Below are 17549 nucleotides of genomic sequence, written 5' to 3'. Positions count from 1 at the left end.
AGGTCAACTGGGTCCTTGCAGTTACTTGCCCCACCTGTGTTCATGCCCTGCCTCTGGGAACGGTCCCAGGATAGTGAATCAGAGAACAGAAACCGCAGTCTGTATATCAACAATGTCTCCCTTGCCCAGGACAGTTTGTCAACAAACTGAGAGTTAAGTCAATATTTGCGTTAATCCCTTTTACACTGCTTTTATAATCTCATAAAAGCTTACAGCTGAGGTGGGCTGGCAGCCTGGTGTCTCACGTGGCACGCTGTCTGGTTACGCTTCCGTACTTGATACGGATATCAAGGCAGGGACGGACACTCAGTAAGTAATACTATTGTATCCTTGATATCACCACCCACGTTATCGCTTAGGTTTTATGAAGAGAGCCTAACTATCCCGCTTAAGGATGTAGAATAATTCCAGAGTGAAAGTGGTTCAAAACACCAATGTGAAGCTACATAGTTTTGGGCCCCTCACTACAGGAAAGACATTGAAGTGCTGGAGCGTGGTGGCCAGAGGAGAGCCACCAAGCTGGTGAGGGGTCTGGAGAACAAGTCCTATGAGGAGAGGCTGAGGGAGCTGGGCATGTTTAGTTTGGAGAAGAGAAGGCTGAGGGGAGACCTCACTGCCCTCTACAACTACCTGAAAGGAAACTGTAGAGAGGCAGGGGTTGGCCTCTTCTCCCAGGTGAATAATGACAGGACCAGAGGAAATGGTATGAAGCTGCGGCAAGGGAGATTTAGGTTAGATATTAGGAAGAATTACTTTACTGAAAGAGTGGTCAGGCACTGGAACAACCTGCCCAGGGAGGTGGTGGAGTCACCATCCCTGGAGGTATTTAAGAAATGTGTAGACATGGCTCTTCAGGGCATGCTCTACTGCCCAAGATTATTGGTTTGTGGTGGGGTGTTGTGTGTGGAGTTGTGGGTGTGGCGTTTAGTTGGTGGGTGCTTTTTTTTTTTTGTGTGGGTTTTTTTTTTTTTTTTTTAATGTGGTTGGACTCGATGATCTCAAAGGTCCCTTCCAACCACTAAGATTCTGCGATTCTGTGATACATAGTTAGACGGTGGATCAAAAAGCCGTCTCTACTGGTAGTTGGAGGATATCTGATTCAGAGACACCTAACTGACAGTGACCAAGCCTGCTCTGAATATGTATTGCGACACTTACTCATTGCAGTATTGCTACGCTCAGCGTGCTGGAAGATGCACAGGTTGCACCTTTCAGTATTTTTTCCAAGTTTAGCGACACGTTAGCATGGGGTTCACTGCAGGCTTAGGATCAAGTCCTTTGCCACATAAGAGAATCTTAATTGGTCCACTCAATGTCAAAAACGTGAGTTAGCTTGGCTAGAATTGCGTTCTCTCAAAATGTCTTTGAAGAAATATCCTGAAGAATTTAATTTCGTATTTCTGAACTAGTTTTCTTTCAACTAAAGCTGCTCATCAAGCCCAAGTGTTTTCTGTGTTTGTAAAGGAGTCGGGCATTCCAGAAGCTTTTATTAAGCCCAACACGTGGACTTACGTATGACGGCTAAAATCGTTAATTAGTAGTTCACTGGGTAGGATGTGGCCTAGCAAAAGTGTAATTCAGAAAAATCACCACTCCGATTAAATAGTCAGGTCAGTGTCAGTTAGAGTTATCTTCTTATCTTCTTTCACGTTTATCCGGAGCCACTGATCCTTCCAGAGAAGAGCCAGCCTGTGCACTTGAGTTGAAAAAAGAAAAAATGAGATTAAGAAACTAGGAATATGTAAATTCTAAAACAAGAGCTTAAATTTAAGAAATTGTTAGTCATTAGTGAAAGCAGTAGGCCATAAATGATTGAAAATTTGAAAAGTGAGTCTCTGTGTGCCTTAAGACCACAGTAAGTGAGTATTTAATTGTTAAAAGTTAAACAAGTGTCCGAGACAAGTTTAACCCTTAAATGACTTCCTATGGTTTGAAGGCACATGAGCACCCGCTTTTCCAGTGTACGATTTTTTTAAAGTTAACTCTGAATACGAGGAACAATGACGCTCAAAGTCTCTTTCAAAGATATCCAAGTTTATTACTGAAAAAATGCAATATTCAAATGTGTATGATACAGTAAGTAGTTGCATTTGTACATGTAAACCTTGATAAAGTAAACAGCATCTCAAAGACAAATTTATGCCAAAAGTGTCTTACAATAGTTAATCAGATCAGCAACTTTTTCCTCAGTGTGTTTTTTTTTTTTTTTTAGTTCTGGGGTACATATCGGCTTGTGAAAGTAATCTTAAAACACAAAAGAAACCTAAAGCTGACAGGCCAGAGGAACTTCTAGCTTGTAGTGCACAAAAGTCAATTTCTCTGAAACGCTCCGTGGTACTGTAGTCTATAGTTTAAACATTACTTACAAAGTGTGGATTTATGAATAGAAAAAATAGTTGACATTTTATTTTCATTCCTTACTTAGAAACCAAGTTGTATTTAAATATTACATAAATCTCAAATATATACACATTTTAAGAAATCTCTTACGCTCGTGATATTGCAAGTTAGCCAGGACTATCAGAGTAAAAAATGACTGAACTATGTTACTCAGTTAGATTTTACATGAGATCATTTCCAAGAACTGACGTTTCAGTGATACTACTCTAGGTAAAAATTAGAGCCAAGAGTTTGGAAGATTCTTCAATACAAAACTCTGAGTCATCTGAATAGAACACAAGATGAAAAGGCGATCTGAATTTCTTTTCATTATTAACAGAAAAATCGTCGTGTTCGCGGTGTTTAGAATCTCATTAGCTTTAGACTGCATTGGGTTCAATCCTAATTTCTCACCCAGTAGCATCCTAACAACTAGCTCACGGCAATAAGAATGCAAACGACAGAGAACATATAACGTTACAGAGGTTACGGCAAAAAAGTTAGAAGGAGCCAACAGAACTAACACCAGGTCATTTCCAGTGCAGTGAGGAGGGGATAAACCATTAACTTTTCAAGACTAAATCCCAGTCCCGGATGTCAAAAGTTCCTGTGTAATGTGGAATGACGACGTGATTTCTCTACAGTTCCTTGTTGTGCCGTCAGAACTTTGTGCCGTTGTGGTAACATTGTGCTATCGCGACTATGCCAAAATCACGCCCATACAAATTTCTGGTAAACGTGGTTGCAATGGCAATATTGGACAAAAATTGTCATCGTGAGGCCATTATATACATTTAAAAACGCTAGGATTGTACAGGGTATTTAGGATGCCTGTGTGGGCGTAGGGAGGGACAGAGGGAGTGCAAAATGTAGTGCTTGGGAAAGTGGCCCGCGGGACAGATGCAGAAACGGGTGGCCAAATGGCACCCGGGGATGCACCCCGCGCTTCCTCGCACCGCTCCGTCCAACGCATACCGACTTGTAAAAAGCACCAGACAAACCAGTATTTGTGCACTTTTTGCTTCGCATCTCAGCTAGGGACACCCAAAAATTCAGTTACAGAATTTGCCCTGGAAATTTGACCATCAGCAAGAAGGCATCGTTTAATAAAACGCTGAGGGTAAGTGAAGAATGAGCCAGAAGAGAAAAGGAAAAGGAGCAGCAGGTCTGCCACCACGTTCCGGCTTCAACACCTTCTTTTGCAGAATTTGGGATTCCGGAACGAAACTTGAAGTGACAAGGAGCCCTTGCCTTCCTCTGCTCATCCCCAGCCCCAAAATGCTGCCTTGCTGCGCTTTACCCCAGCGTAACACAGGCTTTGCGAACATGAGGTTGAGTACGAAACGATTTCGGGATTTTTTTAAAGCTGCTAAATTTTCCGCCACAGGAATTTAGTCAATTAAACACCTTCAACAAGTGTCCCTGCATGTATTTTAGTCAGACAAAATATGCATTGGAACTAACAAAATAGCAGGTCTGTCTAAAAGTGGAATTCTGTTTGAATTCTAGCGTCAGCCTTAACACCAAATAAACATTATTACGAAAGGCTGGCTGGATATTTGTTTCAACCTTTACCCCCAAATAAGCAACATTAGTAGTTTATGAGGATTATAAAAAATAAAATGCTTCTGGAAGTGCTACTCCGTTGTGAGTGATTGTTGATGCCGCTAGTTTTATCTCTGTCCCTTTTCTCCTGTGTAACACTTAATAGAAAATGTGTTTGTTTGATTTTCCATTGACTTTATTGCCTTCGTATTTGGCTGTTTGTATAAAATGAGTTTTATTGATATGGCCATTGCCCAGTGTATGTAAAAAATTCTAGTTTATAATCGTTTTAATGAAAATTTGTGACACTCCTAAGTTAACCATGTCCAAACCATTCCTTTTCATTTTACGGACACGGATCATTTTCAGTCGATCCAAATGATAAGATGCTTCTAAATATGTATATACTAATTTGCCCCTGAACAAACTGTGACGTGCGTTAAGTCCCATGATGCCAGGTAGGACTTCGCAGGTAACGCCGCTGGACCCTGCGGCTCCAGAAATTCTCTCCGGCAGCTCTCCCGTCTGGAGTCTGCAGTGGAAGAAGGTGCAGCAAGGAAACTGCAGATGTGCACTGCTTACATTAGACCGATCATCTGAGCGGCACAATAAGAATAAAATATCACCGAAGTTCTTGCCTTTCCCCATATTAACGCTCACCCTAAAGCTGTGTTTCCCAAGATATTTTTCCTTATGCAGAAAGTTTTAGGAAGGAAACCTCAGGAGATTTATGACTTCATGCATTAAGGAATGGACCTATTAACCTATTTTCACTAGGCCCTCCAGACGTTTCTCTTTCGAGCTTTCCACAGGACACAACTGAGGCTAAGTGATCCTCAGGACACAATTTAAGACAAGTTGCTGTTGGAAAAGGGCACAGCAATAGCTGGTGTGTGGTTTGTTGTAACGAAGATGTGTACTTCCAGAGAAACAACTAACAAAACCCCACCTATCGTCCAGCATCACTACGGAAACTTTAGCCTTGTCATCACCAATATTAACTTCAACGTTCATCTAAATTTTCTCTATAAATCCTTTAACAAAAGGGGTAGGAAAGAAAAATAAAAAAGTGGTCACCATGTGGTTTTCCTTGTTTCCAAATATTAGTACTCTCTTAGGATGCTTGATCACTGTGCCGTGTTTCTGGTAAGGAAACTGAATTGCAGCCACCTTCGGCGCTCAAACTTCAGGCGACCCTGCTAGCACCCAGTTGTGAACACTGAGCCCTTCGTGCATCCCTCCGTGCGCAGACAGATGCTGAGCTCTAAGAAGAAACTTCTCATTAGGATGGCTAATGAAGCAGAATTCTTCCCCCCCGCCTTTTTTTTTAGTCACCAGAATTCACATCTCACACATTAGGCACAAATTTAGAATAAAAAGTCCTAAGAAATGAGATGGGTATAACGTATGTGGACTTTTTTCTATTTCTGAAATGGAAATTTCTTTTGTCTGAATCAAGACACGGAATTTGGTTAGGAATAATTAAGACATTTTGGACTAATCCTTTGTATTTAAAAATACCTAGTTGCTCATGCGGTCTCTCTCTAAGGGCGCATGCATAGAGCAAAGTTGTCATAGGTCAGATCTGCGAGGATCTAAAGCATTTTTGCACAAATTGAAGTTCTAAAGCTTTGTCGGATTTCACAAACACAGCTTGCATGCACAGCCTATTCATACTGCTCGTGTGTTTGGAAAGACGATATTTAGAATATGAAAAGATCATTCACCATTCATAAAATACATTATTCCTGAGGACAGCGTGTGCCTTATACTTTAGTAAAATAACGTGCAGTCAATGCAAACAGCGTACTAAACGAAGTCTAGCAAAAAGTTTTCTCAGCTTAAGCAAACGGCTAGAGAGTGGCAAAACCTTTAGACATTGTTCATGTCCTCCAAAAATAAAGGAACACACACAGCGTTTCTCCAAAACTTCTTGTGCTTCTCCAGTGCGTAAAATGCACAATGTCAGATCTACATACTTGCCTTTGATACACTCCTGTACACCAGTGTTGAAAATCATTAATAATATATATATTTAAATTTCAAATACAAAAAGGTTTTATTTCCTACATATTTTTTAAGTCCAATTGGAATTTGCATAAGTATGTATTGACATGTGCCAATATCCACAGCAGAAACAGGAAAGTATAAAATAATCAATATTTCTGATTTTTGCCTAATTTTATCCTGTATCTTTATGCCTTGGACCAGCCAAGGAATTCTGTTTTTAGAGAAAACATTAAAAAGAGAGCTCATCTGTGACCTTCTGAAGAACTGAAGGACTGTCGCTACGCGGCACAGCAACAGACGCTGTGACACACCGTTAATGCTGTCAAACGGCGCTTGACAACCCGCAGAACGAGAGAGACGATAAATTAAAACAAACGGTGTGATTCCGTAAGCACTGAGGAGAATCCTATAAGCGCTAAGGAGAATTCTTTTGTCTGAATCAAGACACGGAATTTGGTTAGGAATAATTAAGACGTTTTGAACGTAACACAGAACCCAGAATAAGAAGGAACAGAACAGCCTTTCCAAAATACGGGAAGCTGAGTTCCACCAGCCCTTTATCACAGAGCTAAAGGGTAATAAATCTGATTAGACCATACCTTCCAATTTCTTTTCTCCTTTACGCGATACCATAGATACTCCTATAGTTGCCTTGTCTGGTCACAGAGAGCTGGAATTAACCAAGAAATTCCATGAATATGGTGAAAGGACTTAAGAACCTAAGGTCTGATGCTAGGCCAGGCCCTCTGGATACAATAGATCCTACTCATCCACTTTGATGGGCTCTTGACTCTTAAAATTAACTTCATATGGCAGGATAAATGAAAATGATTGTGCTAATACATGCAAGCGAATACTGGAATCGCACTTTTTGGTTCAATAGGGTATTGTAAGTAGTAAAAAAGTCAGGTCTTCTAATATCCGTCAGCAGTGATTTTGCTGCGGCTTTATCCCTAAAAATAATGCTAAAATTTGCAGCCTTTATAGTTACTGTGCTTCTTTGACTCTTTGCTTTTTAAATTTTTCTCATCCAATATAGAGAAGTGTTATTTAAAATTGTAGAAGAGAAACAGAATGATCGTAACTGTTTCTCCACTCCCTTCTCTGCAAGTGAACCCTGCACACTCGTTTAAATTGTTTAAAGTAAGTGCTTATCTTTTCCCACATTATGAAATGTTAGTAATAGACAATTTAATCACCAAAATGTGACTATACCCATAAGCAACACTGCTGTATGCACATATAACCTGAAATTTGATCCTTTACGTGAACACCTACCTTTTATAGTGATTTTATCCAAAAAGCCCCTGCCCAAACTGTAAGAAGGCGTACAAATAATAATAAAAAAATCTAAAAGTAACCACTGTGTGTGTTTGTGCATTTATATACAACCTGTATACATATCTGCCCGTATCTAACTCCCATGCTTTGACTTAGGCCAATAAAAGAAGTGCACGTTACCGGAACATTTACTATTACAATAAGAAGAGCATTGTTATAAAGTGCTCTGCTTCTCCTTCCCTGAACAAGCAAGTCACAACGTTATACTGTATGTCTGATATATATCTGCATAAGCTTGCATACTATAAAGAGTTAATTGTATATTCTGGACGAAGTCATTTGCGCTGTACGAGAATATTTCAAGTTAGCATTCTGTGAAGTCATGGAACCGTTGCCCAGAGAGGTCAAAGTAACACAGTTACACATCCGCATGCTACATGGGAGCAGGAAAATGACGGTGCTTTCATCCTGGAAGCGTGCGGAGGTGGCCTTTCTGCACAGGGAAGTGGAAAGACAACTCAACAGCCATGTCATTTTCAAACGGAGCTGCAACGTGGGCAATGCGACGCGTTCTCTTAGTGCTGCTGTTTTCTCTTTGAATTTACAATTTTTGGTTTTCAACTAGAAGGATAAATTAATGACACTGATGTGCAAATCTGAAACTGCATAGTATATATTAAGCAGCCATAGACCCCTTTTTTAGGGTAGGACCACATCCACAATCTCAACAAGAGACTAGGACAAACCTGACAAAACAGTAAGCCTGCAAGATCGTTTATATCAAATTATGGCCACAAAGGCAACAATTGCTCTTTTCTTCAGAGGCATTACAGATGGAGCTGAGCAATCAGAAGCTGTAGAAGTAGTGGATATCACGTAAGTTGATTTTAGTCATGCCCTTACTGTATAAGTTCACAGGTAATTTTTTATTTTCATTATGCTGTCAGTATCTTCATGAACAGCATGGAAATTCATTGCCTTTTTTTAAACTGGAGTGTCCGAATTTTTAATCTGTCTGCACATTCCTGAGTGCAAATTCTTCTTGGTGCTCACCACAGACCAGCTACAGGTAAGGCTCTTCATTTTCTTCATCGGAAGCATCAATTTTCCAGTTCCCATCACAGTCTGCAACTGTACTGCCCAGCAAGAACATACACACACTGCCAATCTCACACACAGATGCCAGACCCTGATTTCATTTTTGTAACTGCACTCTTCAGTTCCCAAACAGTGTTTTTGCTGCAGCATGGTAGTGACTAAGGCCATTCATGGTGATACTGTTTCCCGTTCTTTTTTCTTTCTCTCTGCAAATGCTCCAGTTCAGCCTCATACATCATTTCCTGGACTAAGTACTTCTCTCTCCTCATTCTGTCACACAAGTCTTTGGGCATGTCTGGAATCAGGTAGGCAATGAAAGACTTTATTCCAAAAACAAGGTGCTGAAAAGAAGAACGAAAATAATTGCTTCAAAGATGCAGAAATATTCATTTCTAGGACCACATTTTAGGGCGGAAAAGTCTGTGGCAAAACTGGAACTGAGATTCAATTAATGACTGAAAAGCAGCTCCTTTGTTTTTTAAATACACACACACACAAACACGCGCGCGCGGGAGTAAATGAGTGGTCTACCAGAAATATGAAAATGCTGAAGTCTTCCGAAAAGTAAAACTAAAAGTATAGCTAGTGACCTAAATGAAGATGTGACTGCAGGAAAGGTTAGTTTGAATAACAATAGCAAACACTACCTACAAGCAGAATTTGTTAAGAGTTTGTAACCCAAGTAACCAACCAGATTCCTGGACAGTATGTAATACGTTCTTCAAAGCTAGTACACACATTTCTACTTTTATATTAGACTACAATCATGTATCATTTTCCTGACACACGTTTTAACCTGCAATAACTGCGCTTAACGTACACCTAAGTTGCATTTCTTCTTTTTCAATAAAACTTGAAGGATTTGGTTGGCAACCAACATGACTTATAGGACGACTATCAAGGAAATATAATTTCGGAGGGACTCTAAAGCCTGTTCATGCTCAACTGAGTTTGAAGCGGCTGACTGACAACCGTTTGGGGAGGGTGATTTACTTTTGTCTCTTTCTTGACTGTAACGAACAAGCAGTTGATGATACTGACAATTTTTTTAGGGGACTACTGTAAAAAAATCAACTGAGACTTTAAAGAGGTAGAAAGGAATTATTCCCTTCCGTGACTAACCTCAAACACTATGATGAAGGCCAGCCGCGCTGCCAGGACATGCCAGAACTGCAAAGTGAATTCATATGGAGTTGAACTCCACGGTGGGGCTCTGTAATCTCTGTATCTGTAAAGCAAAAAACACCCAGTGAGTGAGACTGCGCTCAAAAACCTGAGCACGGTGAAGAGCTCTCTAGTGTATCCCAGATCTGGTGAAAAGGAGAGAAACTGAAGTGAAAGCATACTTCAAAAGGAATTAAACAGAAAAGGAGAAGAACAGTCCACAATACCGGCAATTAAATAGAGCTGCTTATAAGATGGAATTTTTTGCTTCCAAATTCTTTTGTTGTTACAAAGCTGACACCTTGGAGTGTTACGTTCAAGTTCATTGACTCTAAATTGCTTCCTGCCTTTGCTTATGAGCATTTGAGATTCTCCAGACAAAGTTTGCATAAACGTAACGTGATTCTGTAGCTTCTTAGTCAATTCGAGCTAACTCTCACTGTAAAACTAGACCTGAAACCAGAAGGAACGCACTCATGCCATGCGGTATTTAATTTCTATGCTGAATTTCTTGCATTTATCTCGCATAACTGCTTGGGATCTCGACCCGGGTTAGAGCCCCAACAAAAATTTGAATGGTGTATGTTAATTAATAGACCTCACCATACTTAACAAAACTTAAATGATAATTTTTATCCTTCTTTGCAGCTGGGGAAAGTTCAAAATGAAATAATTCATAGAGGCATGAAAGATACGGCTTGTAAAAATCCTGGAAAAACTCAGAAGACAGGTTTCCAGCATGGTAGTATTGCATCCTACCACACAGTGTTTGCACCTGAGACTTCCATGTTGAACAAACTTGAGCTCCAATGCTTTTACAGGCAAAAAATCCTATTCTGCCAGTAATTTAAGCACTGACTTTCAATTTAATGTCTGTATTAACGCCTACGCCTGTATTACAAGAAGGGAGAGCATCGAAACGTACCGGCAATATCCTGAGTATCCCATCCCAAGTTCACTCAAATCAAATACTGATAAACTGCTGTTGACATACCCTTTTAAGCATCTGAAAGGAAAACACACAGGGTCAAGACTTTCTTCATAAAGTAGTTACATAGCATAGATCCCGTATGTAAACACATTCCGCTGTCACATAGCGTGAGCTTACTATTTTATCTGCTTACAAGGACAAAAGCAATTCTAAAATTTCAAGCAGAGAAGCAGTGTTTTATTGGAAAGAAGCAAATAACATCTGTTTTGGGGATAACACTGTTTAAAAAATCTATTTTCAGTACTTTTCATGTTTTTGCTTCTCATCTACCAGCAGGTATAAAACAAAAAATGTTGCTACAGTGTTCTTCACTGTCTCCTAAAATAACCAAACTTAGAAAGACGGCTATAGAGGCAGAAAGGAGAGCAATTTAACATCCTTGCAGAATTTGCCACCAATCATGCAGCATATACCAGAAAATGACAGGTGTTATGAGTCGAATCAAAGAATTCTCACCAATGATAAAATGAGCAGTGCGTATATACCAAACAGCCATCTTAAAGGCAACAATTTATTAGTATTAAAGACACAAATCCCATAAATACATTGAATTATCACTGTAGGAGTGAATTTTTTGTCTGTTCCTGGAAGACCATGGACATGTAAGACATCCCATCTTGGAAATCTGTCCTGTAATTTAACAAAGAGCCTTCTGAAAGGCAAAGAACATTTAAAAAGAGATGCATCAGGAATCCCATTATACCTACTGAACCTTCCGGTTTGCTGTGACACCTCAAATCATTACTGGCAAAAGAAGTAGCAGAATTGCATAGTTCTCTATTAAATGGATAGTGCACGTTAAGCACTGATGTTTTTCTGCTATTGTCTCTTTTCATCCTGTCCTGCCTCGGTCTTTTTGCCCTTAAATTCTCTCTTCCTGGAACACCACAAGAATGAATCTCTATTTTGAATGATTAGAGATGGAGCAGTGAGGGAAGGAAGGACAGACCCCCGCAGTCTGGGGTGAGGCACAGTCTGTGAATGCAGCGGCACTCGCTTGCTGGACAAGCCTTGATGCTTTCACTCTTCTCCTTTCTCCCACGCAATGAAGAAGATAAGTTGTGCTTGTGAGATGTGCTGTAGCATTAGCAAAGCAATGCTTCCTTTTCTGGAGGTAACCCTGATTCACATATTTAAAAAAAAAAACAAAACCCACAACAAAAAACTCTCCAGAACCACCCCCCAAAACCACCCGTAGGGCACTGGTCTCCAAATGAAAGAGAGGATGCCCATGAATACCGTGATCTGTTTACATCATGTAAAAGGTCATGCTAGACAGTGTGAAAAGCAGACAGAGCATGGTGGACCCACAGTTCAGAGACCGGTAAGTGTCCGGAGAGAAGTGCAGGAAACTGGCCTGGTGGTACAAAGAGGCAGGATACCTTGCTTGAAGCTAAGACGCACTCCGTATGGAGTTAGGCTGAAGAGCGTCAAGGCCATTCTTGCTGGAGCTTGGCTGCAAGCTCTGGAGCCCTCAACACCAGAAGGACATGGACCTGTTGAAGCAAGTCCAGAGGAGGGCCACAAAGATGATCAGAGGGCTGGAGCACCCTTCCCATGAATTCAGGCTGAGAGAGTTGGGGTTGTTCAGCCTGGAGAAGAGAAGGCTCCAAGGAGACCTTAAGAGTCTCTTCCAGTACCTAAAAGGGCTACGGGAGAGATGGGGAGGGACTCTTGATCAGGGAGTGTAGTGATGGGACACGGGGTAATGGTTTTAAACTGAAAGAGGGGAGATTTAGATTAGACATTAAGAAGAAATTCTTTCCTGTGAGGGTGGTGAGCCCCTGGCCCAGGTTGCCCAGAGAAGCTGTGGCTGCCCCATCCCTGGAGGTGTTCAAGGCCAGGCTGGATGGGGCTTGGAGCAGCCTGGTCTGGTGGGAGGTGTCCCTGCCCATGGCAGGGGGTTGGAACTAGGTGATCTTTAAGGTCCCTTCCAACTCTAACCATTCTATGATTCTATGAAATCTGAAGAGAAACAGGCAGAGAGGGCTAAGGGTGAACAAAGCTTAGGATAAAAAAGGGTTCGGGAACATATATCTGTGTGTGGAAGCGTGGTGGGAGAAGACAGTCCAGAACTATTGCAGAAAAGAAGAAAAGCTTACCAAGAGAACGCTTGAAAACTGCTACGATGTATACTGAACTTAATTGTTTGCATTCAGAATAGAAGACATGATTTTCCACTTCTATAACTGTGGAGTTAATTTGCAAACTCTCTGGAATGGCTGAGTTACTTGCACTTCACATCTGTGAAGGTTTGCACAGTTGTAAAAGGTAAAATGTTACTGATGTATGTTAAGTATGTTAACACAGAAAGGCAGCAGCAAAAGTGTGCTTCCGCTGAAATATATATGTATATATAAAATATCTTAATTACTTTTCTTGTCTGTATCCTTGATCTGTACAGGGACCGTATTTGTATGCATAGACAAAACGTGGAATGTAATCGGAAGTAATGGCAATAACAAAGGCATTGGTGATGACCGCCAGAACACCAATTCCTTCCAGAATCCCATACCAGATACCTGGAAACAAGGGAAATGACAAAATCATTAGGTTTTAACAGTCATATTAAGTCATATAAAATCATACTAGTGATATTAAAGTCATTATTAGCCATACGGTTTTCCCTTCTTATTGAGAAAGAATTATTCAGTCAGAAAAACTAGTCAAGATTAAGCCACGGTCCCACATTCCCGCCACCGCTGGCTCCACCTGAATGAAGTCTTACAGAAGGGCACACCCTGCTGAGAAGAAATGGCTAAGCAACCAAGGTATAACCATGATCTTTGGTTAATAAAGGACAAATACAAGATTTTGGGGAGAGATTTCTTATTTTTCTTTAATTCAGTTTTAAGCCAAAAGTCAATTTAGTCCTTAGGCTTAATTTTTAAATTTATCGGATTTTGATAGCATTTTAGACCTAGAGTTCCACACATCAGAAGCCTGAAATAGTATTTCGTCTGTTTTCAAAATTCCTACTATTATGATCCCTTATAGGAAATGGAAAGCAAGGTTGAGGAGTCCTCTTAGCTCAGCAACTGAGTACGCTTTTGTTGCTTAACAAGAGAGTTGTCGTTGAGACCTGTAGGTTACATTACCGATTTCACTCTTGGTGCATGAAATATTTCATTTCGAGGGTTAAGCTATATTAAGGAAGGAAACACAAAGAGATGGTACCTGCCAGTGACAGTCATTAGGTTCTCTCACCTATATCTGTTGCTCTTGCAGGCATAGGTCTTCGCCACTGGGTCACAAACTTGTAGGCATCTAACCTTATTTCGATGATATTGTTAAGCAGCGCCAGGAGAGGTGCCAGTGGGAAGGCAGCAACGAAGATGGTGGTAAAGCCAAACTGTAAAACTAGACAGGTATTTCTATGGTTAGAAAGTGGAAATGCAAAAGATCTTTTAACGTGCAACACAGTTCCAGTTCCTTAAGAAAAGTGACATCTCCCTAAATTCGCTCACCCATCTCTAAGTATTCGTCCATTAAACCATGGAGATTCATAGGCTGCAGATTCCAATCTTTCTCCCACTGAGGTAGAGAGATTTTATGCTCCATTAATTGCCCTCCTCTCTTCATTTTGCGTCGTGACCACCAATTCTGTAATAAACTTTATTAGAGAAACAAAGCATTATTAACTGCACTTGCTCAGTAATTTACCGTACTTCCTGGTATTGTTCTAAAGCAAGCGGGTCTATTTTGAATAGCACCTGAGTGTTTACTTTGCTACTTTCTGGAAATAGTCACAATATCATGTAAGATACAATTCAAAGAACTTCCAAAAGTTCTCAGCTCTGCATTATGATTTTGATTCTGTCTTTAAAGTAGCATGTTAGGCATTGTACACGTAAGCTTTTCAGAATATGGAATTTGCTTGCATAGACTTTCTTGGTAGGATCTACCTGAACACCTAAATAAAAAAAAGGGAACAGGAAAAAAAACAAACCCTGCATAGTGAGAGCATTAAAAAAGTAAATAACACTTTATTTTTAATCCTTAAAAGACAAAGCAAATAAGTAGAGCTCATTAAGAACTCTATAATACCAGAATAAATCGAACAGTAGACAATAGGTCTACTACTCTTTGAACAAATCGAAAGATCTCGATGCTCTACAGAATATTTTTGTCTTCAAGCAGGAAAAAAGTGTCTGAAGCTGCAAATATTTAAGACTATGTTTTATAAAAGGTGTGGGGAGGTCCTTTCACAAAGTAGTTACAAATATTAAGTAGGTAACAGTCTCACAAATGAAAAGTGTTATACAAGTGAAAAATATTATCCACTACTGACAAAGGTGGAAATTAAAGGCTAGTATTTGTTTCTAGGTATTACTGAAAAGAGACTGAAGATGGGAAATAATGTTCTTATAAATACTGTTATTAACAGGCTGCTATTTTTTCTCAAGCTAATTTAGCGTTCAGCTCTTGGTCTCTCTTGTTACTGAAAGGCCTTAGTGGCAAACACTGGTTTTGTCAAAACAAAACACTGCGTTCCGTAAAGGACTACCAGCACGTTCCAAAATAAATTGTAGACAAGAGTGCAGATGCTGCTGGGCTGAGAAGACAGGAAGCCTGATACTTCAAGTGGGTTCCTTCTTCTCAGGAACTCCCGTCTCACAGCACTACGGTGCACCGCCCCTCGTTTGCAGAATGATCGCACGTTGTGAGCATAACCTTTTCTGACATATTTTCAAGGTTAAGACTTTGATTAAGTTAAGATTTGATGAGCAACCTTTTGCTTTTACGGAAAACACATTCTGCCAGTTTCCAGAGAGCTGTAAGACTCTTAGCCTATTACTCTTTTCAGTAGCTGAACAGCTCTGTTTGTATTATGGAAAATGAAATCACAATAAACAATTTAGATGGTTAACATACCCTGAGAAGCTTTATCTTAGAGCAGCACTTAATGCTTCTCTTGGGAATAAGTTTACCGTATGTGAGATGCAAAAAGTGGAAACATTCTGCAAACATGTGTTGTACTTGAAATAGTTATTCTGGCAAAAGTGGACGATTTATGCTTCTTTCAGCACGTAGGGGAAGAATGTAGACCCAGTTATGTATTTAATAACTGTATTTTTAGGTCTCAGAGCTAGTACTGAACACAAGCCTTGTGTAAGCACTAGTAGCAAGTCCTCCTCACCCTTCAGGGAAGGTTGAAAATCAATACTGATGATTAGGTTTTGAGTGATACTGTAAATTTGTATGTTAAGTACAAATGTAAATTTGAACCTGATGAAGAATCCCATTTTATCTGCTTATGAACATACAATCCCAGAGATCGGTATTTCAGCTGTTCATTCTCTTCATCAAGTAATGATGATAATGAATTTCAATTAACGACGAAACTTTGCCCTCCACTCAAATGAGAAAAATATTTTTCCCTATCCCCGATTCACACTAGTGTGTAATCACTGCTTGTAAAACAAGTTTTAGTATCTGAACTTACGGATAGCCTAGCTCCATGAAGTTGTTCCACATTTGTTTCAAAACCATAATAACTCCCATTTGCAAACACAGATCTATCAAGCAGCCACTAGGATGACACTGAAATGAAATGGAAAAGGATCAGCAGCTAAAATCAGATAATTTTTAATTTACTATTGATTTCATTATTCCTTTCATTTTTATTTGTTCACAGAGTGAATGGAGAAATACTCAAATATGTTTGGTGAAAAACACTAACCTCCAGCTACAGAAATATTAAAATAAATATTAATAACATAAATATTAACACAGATTTTAGTTGAACAACCTTTAGACGTATTATTTCTTGGAGAACTGGATCGTATTGTTTTAGACTGTGGAGTACAAAGTTATGGTATTTTACTCTGTGGCTACCAAGGTTCAACAGAAGAAGCCTGCTTTTCGGAGATATGAGGTAACCTCAGCATGCTAGTGATATCAAGGGAGGTGCAATTCTAACGTGCTTTCAAGCTGTGTTTCGAAAATACTATTTTTCTTCTTTTAAATCAGCATTTTTACACTGGCAGAAACTTAAGAAGCCGATAAAAAAAGCTGACGGCATTATACTTATGCCCTCCACCCAATAAATCCACGTGCCCAGGAGATGCCAGTCATGTAGGAGTCAGCAGTGCCTGAGAGGTAAGGGACTACCACTGCTTGCTCTTCCCCAAGAGAGAGGCAGAAAGAACTGCGCGTCTCATGCAGAGTCACTCAGCACAGTGGAAAATGCAGAAGGAAAAACACATCTCCTGTTTCCTATCCTCTGCTATAAATAAGAGTTTACTCTTCACTTAGATGGAATGATAAATCTTTCAGACTGGACATAATTCACGTCCTTCAGCCATTTCCTTTTTACTCATGGAAGTTGCCCAAGAGCACAAAATAGGATTGCTTACCTCTTCCAGTCTCCATCTGTTAAAAAGCTTGTTGTACTTTCCTGGGCGGCCTGCAAATCTGGAAAATAAGATTTCTGTTTCTTAATGGACATTCCAAGAACACCCTGTATCGGTAGCTGTTTCACAACATCCTCGGAGCACAGTCATGACATATAAACACATTAAATCACACAGGCTTAAAGCTGGTATCTGTAGGATATGGTAGTTTCAGAATGCAAACAAGGACCATCATTTTGCAAGCCATCTTAAGCTTTTATTATGTCCAGGACAAATATCCTAGCTTCAGAGGTTTTAGATGTTAGATATTCAGGCTCTCTAATCTACTTCTAAGAAGATAAGCCATCGCAATGCAGAGGAATTTACTGCAGCGCGGGGATTCTGCTTGCCCACATGAAGTATGCACCGGATTGCACTCTCAGACATACGAGCACAAAATCGCTTCCAAACCCATCGTAACTAAATGCTTTTTACAGATCTAACAGACTCTTGTATAATGAACCGAATAAAAATTCTTAATGACCTCAGTGATAAGTTATATACGAGAGAGAAAAATCCCCATGCCTGGTCCAACTAGACACAGAAGTCAGCAAGATACAAAGAAGTTTAGAAACTGTACGGCAAACGCACCACCGGATATTACCAACAGTCTTCACTAGAGGTTTTATTTTTCTTTCAAACAAGCTTGAACTGAAATTATATTACAAAACTTTATAGCAGGTACT

The 17549-nt window shown here is 39.9% G+C and overlaps 1 protein-coding gene across 4 annotated transcripts in view; it reads right to left on the bottom strand.

Annotated features, from left to right (window-relative positions):
- Window positions 1-2020: 2020 nt before the first annotated feature.
- ANO3 (anoctamin 3) overlaps window positions 2021-17549 on the bottom strand; it is a 212940-nt gene continuing 197411 nt past the window's right edge. For all 4 annotated transcript variants that reach the window (XM_063332451.1, XM_063332450.1, XM_063332454.1 and 1 more), the window contains 8 exons: window positions 16828-16885; window positions 15915-16012; window positions 13936-14081; window positions 13676-13828; window positions 12843-12990; window positions 10403-10483; window positions 9436-9541; window positions 2021-8654 (listed from right to left, as the gene is read on the bottom strand). In XM_063332451.1, coding sequence (XP_063188521.1) covers window positions 8472-8654; window positions 9436-9541; window positions 10403-10483; window positions 12843-12990; window positions 13676-13828; window positions 13936-14081; window positions 15915-16012; window positions 16828-16885 — 973 coding nt within the window. In that variant the 3' untranslated portion in view covers window positions 2021-8471. The remainder of the gene's footprint in view (window positions 8655-9435; window positions 9542-10402; window positions 10484-12842; window positions 12991-13675; window positions 13829-13935; window positions 14082-15914; window positions 16013-16827; window positions 16886-17549) is intronic.

Source organism: Chroicocephalus ridibundus, chromosome 4, assembly GCF_963924245.1.
Source record: "Chroicocephalus ridibundus chromosome 4, bChrRid1.1, whole genome shotgun sequence".
Taxonomy (NCBI): Eukaryota; Metazoa; Chordata; class Aves; order Charadriiformes; family Laridae; genus Chroicocephalus; species Chroicocephalus ridibundus.
This window is presented reverse-complemented; position numbering and strand designations above follow the sequence as displayed.